The sequence below is a fragment of the Eucalyptus grandis genome, chromosome 11 (assembly GCF_016545825.1).
Source record: "Eucalyptus grandis isolate ANBG69807.140 chromosome 11, ASM1654582v1, whole genome shotgun sequence".
NCBI classification, from domain to species: Eukaryota; Viridiplantae; Streptophyta; class Magnoliopsida; order Myrtales; family Myrtaceae; genus Eucalyptus; species Eucalyptus grandis.
In genome coordinates this window covers 17,993,411-18,005,433 of record NC_052622.1, presented here as the reverse complement: position 1 = coordinate 18,005,433, position 12,023 = coordinate 17,993,411, and the positions used below count along the sequence as shown (strand labels likewise).

The 12,023-nt window shown below is 38.2% G+C and overlaps 1 protein-coding gene across 1 annotated transcript; it reads left to right on the top strand.

Annotated features, from left to right (window-relative positions):
• Positions 1 to 6,499: 6,499 nt before the first annotated feature.
• LOC120290036 (vacuolar protein sorting-associated protein 13-like) lies at positions 6,500 to 9,400 on the top strand. The gene is made up of 5 exons (XM_039305715.1): positions 6,500 to 6,984; positions 7,106 to 7,199; positions 7,585 to 7,628; positions 7,753 to 7,833; positions 8,867 to 9,400. Exons 1-5 carry the CDS (start codon positions 6,697 to 6,699, stop codon positions 8,930 to 8,932), a joined length of 573 nt encoding a protein of 190 aa, XP_039161649.1. The 5' UTR covers positions 6,500 to 6,696; the 3' UTR covers positions 8,933 to 9,400.
• The last annotated feature ends 2,623 nt before the right edge of the window (positions 9,401 to 12,023 follow it).

Genomic DNA, 12,023 nt, shown 5'->3' with positions numbered 1-12,023 from the left:
AAATACAAAGACCTCGCTCTACAACTTCAAGCCAATGCCAAGAGAGAAGAGGTAGCTCATCCGCGAGAAGATCTCGAAGAAGCTCGAAGGAGTAGTCCAGGTCCATTGGGGATTTCCCAGATCGTGCGCATTCCCAAGCGAGACATGACTCCTTTCTCACCCTCTTTTAATGATGACAAAAAGGGGAGAACCAATTTGAACAAACATTATTTTAAAACTTTATTTGACTTTTGTGGTTATGTTTATTTTTGAGTATGACTTGAGAACTTGAACTTGAGTGTTAGACTCGAATTGGTTGTGGATTTTGATGCTTGACTGGTTGCATTTATATCAAGTATTGTTACATGGTATTACTCATGAAAGACTAACCAATTTGTCCGTGGATGCAGAAGTTAGTTGTTTATTAATCTTTATGAGTTAGCCATATTGCTTGAGAAATGTTTTTGCAGGTCAAAGTTGTTCAAATCTTCAAGAAAGTTTTGTCACCATCAAAAAGGGGGAGATTGTTGGAGAAATCTTTCCGTAATATTTTGAAGCCGACAAAACATTTCTATGTCCCTAAGTCTGGATATCGATAGTTAAAGTCTCAAGATTTTATAGTCTCAAGACTTTGTTATCTCAAGACTCAAGACTCAAGACTCAAGACTCAAGACTCAAAGTTATTCTCACCGATGGTCTTTCTAATCCAAAAGGTTGAAGGAAATCCAAAGTCGAGGTTTATGATTGAGGATTTGATCCTATCCTCTCGGGATAGATTCTTTGGTTGGATAATCATTTCGATTCTTTATATCTTATCTAAGAACGATTGAAGATCCGATGGTCGACGAAATAATCTTGGATTATTCTATTCTTGGAAACCGAGATCCCGATTGTATGGGCGAACAGATTGATGGGCTATCATCGATTCCTTATATAGCTCGGATGATCTTCTTGATTGATTCCGTCCAACGGGTAGATTGGAGGAATTCCTTTGGTAAGTGCCAACGGCTATGATGGCATGAAGGAGTATAAAAGGAAGACGTTCTAGTTGTTTTAAGTGTGTGATCGATAGAAAATTCCAGAGTCTCGAAGATCCTTTGATTGTTAGTTGAGACCGAGCGAAATTGTATACCGAGAGTGTTTATACTTGGTGACGCCTTGAGCAAGTGTGGTAGATCATCTACACCTAGAAATCAAGGAAGATCAACACCGTAACAACTCTTTGATCATAGTGGAATCCAGCCAATCGGGCCAGTGCGTAAGAGTGGACGTAGGCTTGAATCAAGCCGAACCACTATAAACCGAGTGTTCAATTCTCTTTCCTTACTCGCCTTGCGATTGAATTTTCAATGCAAAGTCTCTAATTGTTTAAATATGGCAAACATCGAGAAATTTTTGTATTTTATTCAATTTTTCTCAAATTCGCTAGTTTAGTTCTTTTGGCCAATGTTGGTCAGAAACTACTGATGTGGATGGCGGCAGTCCCATGTGACATGGCCTCATGAGTCTTGTAGGTTGTTTTATGGCTGTCAATGCTTTTGTCATAAGCAAGAAAATAGTACGGTTCGTATAAAGTTAAGCAAAAAAAGCAAATGAATTATGAAAATAAATCTAATCGAATCATATCTTTACCTATGCACTATGATGTACGGTTGAAGACTGACTAGCTCAATTTTTTAAATGACGCCCGTGTGTATATGTACGTTCCATCCTTCAGATTTTCCCTCTCTTGGAGTCTCGGGATGAAAGTACTTTTTCGTGCCCCAGAGAATTCCCCGGATCAAACTGGCTATCAGCATAGGCCAGAGGGGCCAAACCCAAATGGAGTAGACGAAAATTGGAAGAACTAAAACAATCAGCCTCGCAGAGGTCGTTCCACCCTCCTCCTAAATGGTTCTCCATCTGCTGGCTCTGGCAGAGGAAAGCCCAGAATCTCAGAAACACACTGTCGCCTTCCCGAATAAATTTCGGCACATGAGATGAAGAGACAATATCGCTGAAGGGAAAAAACCAGAGCAAATGCTCAGGCTCACGGCCACAGCCCCTTTCCTTCGATGATGATCCCAAATCCTATCAAATCATCCTCGAGAGACAATCACTGTACGTCCTTGCCAACCGTCGCCGCCCTGGACTCCAGCAAATCCCACTGAAGAATCGAGCTTGGAAGCTGAGGACGGTTATGAGAATACGTTCTGGACAGCTCCTCTGAATCCATCATCTTTAACCTGTTGAGAAACCACTATCGGCAAATTTCAGGATGTATGGTGGATCTGACACTGATGAAGATACGGGATCCGCAGCTTCAAAACCATGTGCAGCAGGGTGAAACAAGAGGCAATCCCATTTTTCAACATCACGAAGAGTATCTTTCATACTTGATGATCTTATGATGGCCAGAGAGATTGCAAGCGTTCTATGCTTAATTAGGGCATGTTTGATAATCATTCTGTTTTTTAAAATAATTTTTACTCGGAAATGATATTTTTTATTCCGTTCTCAGAAAAAATATCTTAATTTTTGAAGGCCCTTGATAGTTGTCCAAAATTTCTATTTTCAGGATAGAAATGAGTTTGACAGAATTCTTAAATTTTTTTGTTTCTTTTAATTTTTAATACTTTTATTATATTTTTTATTTTTCCTTTCTCTTCTTCTTCCTTTTTTTTGTGGCCGTGACCGACGATTGGCTGGGCAAGGTTTGGTGAGCTCGCTTAGCCACCACGAGCTTCGACCTTGCCAAATTTGGGTGAGCTCAAGCCTCGCCAATGGTCAAGCAATCCTCCCCAGGCCATTGGCGAGGCTCGACCTCACTCAGGTTGTGTGAGGTGGGTCTCGTCCTAACTTGGTGAGGCCAAGCCTCTTGCCGACTAAAGAGGCTCGGGTTGACAGAGCGAAGTCGAGCCTCGCTGGTGGCCTGATGAGGCCTAGCCTCTCACTAACTAGCGAGGCTTGGGTTGACGAGCCTTGGCTCAATGTTGCCAACCCTCGGCAATGCTCTAGTGAGGTCACCGACCCTCGTCTGGCCGTGGCCAACAATAGGTCAAAGGGAAGAAGAAGAAGAAGAACAATTAGATTTGATTCTATGAATTGTTTTTGTGAATAAGAAACAATTTTATCTAGGAATAAAAAAATGAAATTTTGTTCTTAGGAACAAAAAATTTACCAAATAGATTTATGTTATTTTTTTGTTACGGAAAATAAAAGAACAGAATCAATTGTTTCTATTAGTGTTATCAAATAAGGCCTTAGATGCTAAAGCCCTTAGCATCAGAGTTTGCCATTATTATATTCTTTTATCAGTCGTTAGAAAATTCATCGGAAGCCGTCAAGATCGGTGGACACCCTTTTGAAGAGGACAAAACAGCCTATCCAGTCCTACAAGAGTTCAATCAAGTGATTCGAATCCTCCATCAATTTTTCATTGACAAGCCAAAAAAATTGAAAAAAAAATGGTTTTTTCTTACGAGAGAAGAAATCTTGACAAACACTCCAAAGAAATGCTGAAGCTCTCAAATGCGAGTCTTTAAGTCATTGTTCCTATCGTCCATTCCAAAGTAAATATCTATATTAGTCGAAAGATCTTTTTCAAAATCGAAAATGAATAAGTGCATTTAAAGTTCTAAAAATTATCATAAAAGTTTAATTGAATTCCAAAACTTTTAAAAGAAGCGATTTAGTCCTAAAAATTATCATGAAAGTGTAATTGAGTATTGAAACTTTCAAAAAATATAATTTAGTCATAAAATTATCACGAAATGTAATTGAGTCTTAAAATTTTCAAAAAGTGCAATAAAGTCTTAAAACTTATCAAGTTGGTGTAATCAAGTCTTTCCATTAGCTCCATCTGACTCGACAAGAAAAACATAAATAAGTTTTATAACTTGATTACATTAACTTTACTAGTTTTAGGGTTGGTGACAAGATTTATGACTTGATTGTAATTTTTAAAAGTTTAAGACTCAATTATACTTTTATAACAAATGTTAAAATAAAGTTCTATAACTCAATTGCATTTTCATGACAAGATTTAGAATTTCAAGTACACTTGTTCCAAATTGAAATAGAAAAGTTGTTGATGCCACACTTGGCAGACTCCAGTTAGTAATCCATATTGCAATAGTAGAATTGTGTCTTTGAAGAAAAGCAACGAAGGATTACGTGCATGACAAACGAGGGAATTCGAGAAGGCTGGTTTAAAGCCCGGCTTGCAAATCAAGTCTCGCTCAAGGATTCCTCTCGGACGTGCTGCAGCAAAGAAGAGACGGCATTTCTGGAAAGTTTAGTTCTCAAATCTTCCGAACGAGGAGAAGGAAGATACATAGACTTCTTTGTCAGAAGATATTCCAAAAAAAAAAAAAAAAAAGAAAGACATGTTTCATTTGTGATCGCAAAGGACGCTTTGCAAAAAAATTGCCCTCAAGCCAAGAAAAAAAGAAGCATATGTTGCAAACCATTGAGAAGAAGACCAGTGTATTTTTCCAAGAAGATGATCTTGAATCAATTTTATACTTCTGGTCACTGACCCAGATCCAGATGATAGCTTTACTTCTTTTCCCGAGATAGAAAAACACCAAATATTGAAAGTTTTTGTCAGACCTCTCATGCTCCCAAACCATGCATTCCCCATTCACATCTTTCCTTCCAAACATGGCAAGCCCATTTCAGTTATTGCCCTCATAGACATAGCGCAAATACTCATATCTTTCATCTTAAAATTCTTCCACGAGAAATTTGGTAAATTCCAAAGCCCTCACAAATCGGGAAAAAATGTTAGAAAAGTCCTAAAACTTTTAATAGTATCAATTTAGTCATAAACCTTTTAATTTAATGCGAATTCAGTCTTTCCAACTAACTTTGGGAGGATATTATTGACTTGGACGCTGGTTGGCATACATGGCACTATTGGAACTAACATGGGTAATTTTTAATAATATTTAATATTTTTCTATAATATATTATTTATTTATATCTTTCTTTTTCTATTCCGATGTTGGCCACTGGTCAAAGGCAATGATGGCCAAGTGGGTTGGTCTTGCATAGGTAAGTGTCGGTACCTACATCCACATAGAGAGATAGGACACCTCTTGCTCAAATACAAAATAACATCATACAGTCAATATTTGATCACATTTAGAGATTTCAAGAAAATAATAAATGGGTTAGTATAAAGAAAAATTCAAACTAGTACACTTATATTAATTTTAGCCTTCATTAGTTTCAGTCAAATTTTATTATCAAATTGGTGAGTTGGATAACATGTGATAATTGACGAGTGTATTAGTTTAAGGTTCAACCAATTTTTATTTTTTTTGGTCGATGTTCAACCCTTTGTTTAAAAGTACAAATTTGCAGTTTTTCATGATATTAATCCAATTTAATATAAATTAACGGAGAATAATTTTGCCATAAATGTATTAATTTGGGGTTTAGGTGTGTTTAGGCGATAAAAAAATTAATTTGGGATAAATTTGTCATATATGTATCAATTTGAGATTTTTCATAGTAAATAAAATTAATTTGGAATAAATTTATTACATATGTATCAGCTCGTAATTTTTTGTTGTATTAACCCATAATAAAACGATATGAAATTCAAGAATATATATATATTGTAAATACGTGGCTAGACACCAAATTCGAAACTTTGCTTTATTATTAGCACAGAGGTATAGTTATGGACTTAGGTTTGATTGAAAAATAGTAAGTTGCTTTGTTTTTTTGGTGGAATTAGAAACAATAAACTTTAAAGCAAAAAAAGAACTAAAAGTTTCAAAATGGGTCCCAAAGAATTTTCAAATCGCAACAACTCGATAGATCCAATTAAATCACATGTATATTAAGAGGGTGCATGATAATAATTTTATTTTTCTATTTTATTATTTTTTATATTTTCATGAATAAGTATGGAATAGTAATTCATTTGGTAATGTAATTTTATTTTTCTAAATAAATTATTATTTCATAAATATATTTGGAACATAAACGAGAAATAAGAATTTTCAACTTTTTCATTTCTAACAAAAGAAATAAAAACTCTTTTATTGCTCATCTTCTATATTAATTGGCTGCTCACCTATCATGGCCTGCTGTTCATTACCCACAGCTTGCTAGCCGTTGTCACTTGCCGTTCATCTATCGATTGTCTTTTGAAAGATAAATTTTGTGTTGTTATTAAATGAATTTTCATTTGGAAAATAAAGTATCGTTATCAAATGTATTTTTTTACTTAGAAATTCGTAAAAGGAATAGAAATAGAAAAATATGATTAGAAATTGATTTCTGAAACATAATAGTTATTATTTACGTTTTAATTTTATTCGAAAGAGATTCATTTTCTTAAGGCGAAAATTGGGCTGGGTCCAGGCCGAATCCATCCGGCACCTCGCCGTTTTACTGAAGCCCGACTCAACACGGGCCCCATCCGGGTCGGTTTGGATCCACACCCGCTTCGACGAGGCCCGGCTCGGTTTCCATCTCCTTGGGAAGGAAGCCGCTTCGCTCTAACCACTCCCTCTCTCTCCCTCTCTCGCCGTGTATATGCGCGCGCACGTCATTTTGCGTTCGTCGCCGTCGCCGGGAATCTCCTCCGCCGCCGCCGCCGCCACCGCCGCCGCCGCCGCCATGGGGAGATTAGGGCATTAGAATCGAACCTCGCCCTCGTTCTCCCTTCCCTTCCCTTCGTTCCGCGCGCGCGCGCGCGCGGAGAGAGATCGCGAAGCAATGTTCGAAGGCCTGGTCCGCCAGCTGCTGCTGGGGTACCTCGGCCGGTACGTGAAGGACATCCAGCGGGAGCAGCTCAAGATCACCCTCTGGAACGAGGAGGTCCTCCTCGAGAACGTCGAGCTCATCCTCGAGGCCTTCGACTACCTCCGGCTGCCCCTCGCCCTCCGGGAGGGCCGCGTCGGCCGCCTCAGCATCAGGATCCCGTGGAAGAAGCTCGGGTGGGACCCCATCATCATCGTCCTCGAGGACGTGTTCGTCCGCGCCTCCGACCGCCGCGACGAGGAGGTGAGCCCCTCTCGAGTCCCTCGCGTTCTGATAGTAGTGCGCTTGTCTTGAGCCCGTCGCCTAGCGATTCCGAACTGTCTGACGATGGTGGTGTTGTCGTGCTGTTTCGGCGCGGTCTCAGTGGACTTCGGAGGCCGTCGAGAGGAGAGAATTCGCCAGCAAGAAGGCGAAGCTTGCCGCTGCCGAGCTCGCGAAGTTATCGCGACGCATGAACGGTAAGCTGAGTCTGTCTCCCATTTTCTTTCTTTCCGTGCTGTACTTAGCGCATGCTTTTCACTTCTAGTACAGTTTGGTGAGGGGGAAGATATTACTTGGCCTCTCATTGAACACGGTACAAGTGTAGTTTTTCATTTTTGTGGCCTTAGACATCGGATAAGCTGCTGCTCTTCACTTCTAGTACCAACTATGGATCTGCCTTGCCCGTTTATGGACGTTATAGTATTGTTTTCCTGACTTAAGTAGACATAGTCGGAATATATGTATCTATGAATGCATGAATAAAGTTGCTGCTGGGCTTCATTTTGGGACAATGTTGGCTGCATTTCCGATGTGTATGTACATGATTTTGTTGTGCTGATTTCTTTTTGGAGTTCGTGGCAGATAATGAGGCTGGGCAGTCGTTTATTTCCTACATTAGTGCAAAGGTAATTTAATGAGGTTTATTATTAGTTTGCCGCTTGTACATTAGGCTCCAAGAACCCCAAGGGTGCTTTGAGGGAGTGTCATCCTAATACACGTTGGTTATTTTTTTGGTTTTTTTCACCATAGATACTTGACAGCATTCAAGTCTCCATCAGAAATGTTCATATTCTATACCAAGCTAATCAGAACAACTTGCAGAGTACTTCTGTAAGTTCTACTCTTTACCGCATCCATCATACTGCATTTTATGCCATATGGATAGTTCTTATTCATTTCATTGCATTTTAATGTCTACCAAATTGATGAGCAACCCGGGGCCTAGCATTTTCCCTTGTTGATTGACGCTCGTTTAGTATTTTGTCTTATTAGCAGATGATGAAACACATGATATTTTAATCCATCAAAAGCCCCAAATACTGGGATATGGTGATTAGCAGGTGTTTCACATTAACATTATATGGCTATGGAATTTAGAATCTTTTTTATTTTTTATTTTTTTTGCCAATTAATAATGAATATATTGATGTAAGACGCAATGGAATGAGATCGCAACTGCACATTGGCAGCCCCTAGGAAGTTGCAGTTTACTTGCAGACTGATATTTCTTTGTTGTTAGAGCTTGAGGTACCACTGGTGTATCAATATTGGATTACAAAAGATAGAGAAAGCACCTTCCTTTTTTGACTTAACCCCTTATTGTCCTAGTTTTCCTCTCCCTCGAGAAAATTAATATGGTACACAGTAATTCTAGTTCTGGTATAGGCGTTCATTCTTCTCTAACACAATAATACCCACCCCGTTGTTGTGGGCATGATGTCCCCAATTCATGATGGAGTCTTTAGATTTTAATTTCTCTGGAAAATTTATTGCTTAGAAGAAGATATACTTGTTTTCATCCTTATATTTCTGTGGTATATTGCTCTTTTGATAACCGTATGACCTTGTTTCAAGTTGCTGTCCAGTCTGACCAGAAAAAAGATAGTTGCTATCTAGGCAATGATTTTCATCTTCAAAATTTTCTTCGCTTTACAGATTTCTTCTGATTACATTATTTCTCTCTGTTTGTTTTATTCCCTGCACTTACAGGCATGACGCCTTCTGTATTCCCTACACTTACAGGCGTAACCCTTTTAAATAAGTGGCCACTTGAAATGTGAATTCAGTTTCTCCGCTGTATCTGCTAGTGTTTTATCTATAAGTCCACCGGACATCCATTCTGACAACTTTTTATATTTCACAGGCGCAGATGATTTTTGGTTTGAAGTTATCCAGCTTAAAAATTATGAAGCAGATGTCTGTTAGGTAATATTTATATCGACTGTTGATTAGGTCTCATCCTCATTTTCTTAAATGGTTTTATGGGAATTGATTGGATCTGTGATGTCAGTAGAGGGTGAATTAGGGCTTGGCAGTATATGTGTTGCTGTTCTGAGGAAACTTCATAAGTCAACTTGATCCCTCTCTTTATCTTCTATTTGTCATAAGAAAGGCATTTGGAGCTTTTGAAAGAGAGAAACTTCCTTAGCGGTTTTCACTTATGGTTGAGATAACTTTATGGAGAAACATAGTGAAAATGTCGGATTGCATTTACAAGTTCTTGCAGATAGTGTACATTAACTAGCCTTGTATTTTATGTCCTCTTTTAAAAACTGTGTGTACATGTTGGCACCCCCTTCGTGTCCTCTGTTGAAACATTTAGCTTATTTGCTTATAAAAAAGGAGAGAAAAGCCAGCATTTGCATCAACTCGAGATGGAATTGGGGAATTAGATCATCTATGGAAGAGTGGGAGGGGAGGAATAGGAGACAGGAAAATATGGAGGTATTTTAATAGTCCCTTCTTCAGGAAATATGTACAAAATGAATTGAACGAAAAATAAATAAATTATAGGGTCAGCTTTTTAGCAATCACTTAAAGATGGAGTGAAAAAGGTAGAAATTAACAGATTTTCCTTTTTTTCCCTTGAAATAGGTTGTAACTTTCCACTTTCAGGGTCATAAAAGGAATTTCACTGATCAAATATTTTCTCTCTTCAATTTTTGCTCTATTTGAAACAAGTTACTCTATCTTAACTTTCATTATCATGCTTCCAAACAACATGGAAGAAAGTAGTACTCTTCTCATCAAAATTCATATCATCCAATTTTTTTTCTTTTATTTTCTCCTCTCCCTCCCAAACCCAGCATTAAGAAAGTTCAGTATATTGCTTTTCCAATTTTGAGCAAATCACAGGTATTTTTGTGGTTAACTTACAACTCTCTAATACTTTTGATCATTAAGTTGTGCACAACTTTTGTAATTTACAATGCAAAGAAGATTTCTTATAATGGTGAACTGAGTAAGCGTGCTAAATTTTTAAAGTGTTTCTCTGGGGAGGTATTCTATAGGTAGTGCAAGTCCAGCTGCACAGTATTGATCTGTAGTAAGACATATTGCTAAATGTCTCTCCCAGTATCAATATGCTTTTTCTTTGACTTGGTTTTAGACATGGTTTAGTTGCTGGTGAGTTAAAGAGTAATTGCTTATTAGTGGTAAGTTGCAACATACAATGCCTGGGAGCTTAAACTTCATAAAATGCAAGCCTGTATGATGATGTTTCTATGCGCTTCTGTGAGTGAAGGAATGACTATAGAGGGCCTATCTTGGCATAGCTGCGGCTTTTGGCTTTAGCTTTGGCTTTTGGCCTTTTGCTTCAGTTGCGCTATATTTTAATGTCCGCCGCATGATCATTATCATTCTTCCACAATCCTGCTAATGAGGTGGGCTTATAATCTTACCATTTTTCTGCAACCCTTCTAATTGGGCGAGATGTCTGAAATATGTGCATTACTGCTCAATATAGTGAGGCATGCTCATTTTCCCGCCTGAGATGTGGGAAGAGCCAAACTCACTGTATTTCAACAAATAGAAGGCCCATTATTTGATGATCTGGTTTTGAACTCATTTGGAAGTGAGGATACTTACATGCCTATTGACTTCTTTCTATTACTTGCCTTTACAGCTTTATGGTTCTTGTTTTATTGATTTTCGTCTTAGCGAGAGACCTGAAGTTCTCTTTTCTCCTTTGCCTAGCACAAAGGCCAAGTCCACAAAGTTGTAGAGATCATGGGTTTAGAAGTCTACTGCAACACCTCCAATGGAGGTTCGAGTTTCAGGGACAATGTTCGGGATAGTCAATGCCTGAGCAATGCTAGTTGTGAAAGCAATCACTTTCACCCTATTCTAGCACCACTGAATGTGTCCGTGTCACTTTCGGTATGAGTTATCATCATCTTACCTATCCTTCCTTCTACAGACGCAGGAGTATATTTGTGGTCGATCCTGTAACTTATGCAGAAATTTGGTTTTCCTTGATGCTCGTGGCATTCAATGACCCGAATGACCCGCGAGCTGTTAATGGACACAGTTTTTCTTTCATCATTGGCCTCACTTTTTTTTTTTTTTTACCATTCTCGAAATAATTGATTTTCTAAACCATATGGCATCCCAGTTTCTGGTAGTTATGCTTATTTGTCAATTAAAAAAAAAATCTTGTTCATGTGTGCATCTTGGATAAGGATGTAAGTATGAAATCAATAGTTGACCTCAATAATCAATCCATGATGCAACTCATCTTATGTAATGTTATTTGTATGGTCTCACTATCTTCTTTTGTCATCATTGTTATGCTCTTTCTTTTCCTTTTACAGTTCCTTTTGTACTTACCATAGGATCCAGTGGCTATCGTTAAGAATAATATTTTCGATGTGATACTTGTCTTTAATGTGGCATTATTTTCATTAAGTGCATGATGATTATAGGGTGGTAGATAGGTAGATGTATTCATCATTTGACTAGCTGTGTCAGGAGGTGCTGCTTCTTTTTGTATTGAGGAACTCCTGAAGATTTTTTGTAGATCATTCCTAAAAGTGAACCCGGTTTCATCATAGATTAATTATTAAAGCTCATTTCAAAGAGATTGGTGTTGTTTCACTGAAGAGCAAAGATAATGGGTAATTTTTCCTTTCCATGGGAAACAATGAAAAAGGTTTGACTGGCTAGTTGAACAACCCGGGAGAGGGATTTGGATTTACTCTGACATGTTATATGTAAGCTAAATGGATAGAGCATCAATTCCATTTTACATTGATCTGTCAGACCCATTTTTTGGCCTGGAACTCTAGACTCAGTTGTGTATATTGTGGTATTGTTTTCATGAAGTGCATGGAGATTTATGGGGCAGTAGATTGGTAGATGTATTCATCCTTTGATCAGCTATGTCATTTGTAGCGAGGTTTTCCTGAAGGTTTTTTGTAGATCACTCCTAAGGGGGTAGTCAGTTTCCTTACAGATTAGTTATTTGAAGCTCATTTCTTCTTAAAGGGATTGATGTCGTTTCACTGAAGAGCAAAGATCAT

What these genes read in the sequence shown, in the direction of transcription:
- LOC120290036 (XM_039305715.1), top strand. Translation starts at nt 6,697, where the DNA reads ATGTTCGAAGGCCTGGTCCGCCAGCTGCTGCTGGGGTACCTCGGCCGG. An exon ending in GTTATCGCGACGCATGAACG is followed by an intron (nt 7,200 to 7,584) that starts GTAAGCTGAGTC and finishes AGTTCGTGGCAG; the next exon opens with ATAATGAGGCTGGGCAGTCG. An exon ending in ACAACTTGCAGAGTACTTCT is followed by an intron (nt 7,834 to 8,866) that starts GTAAGTTCTACT and finishes TATATTTCACAG; the next exon opens with GCGCAGATGATTTTTGGTTT.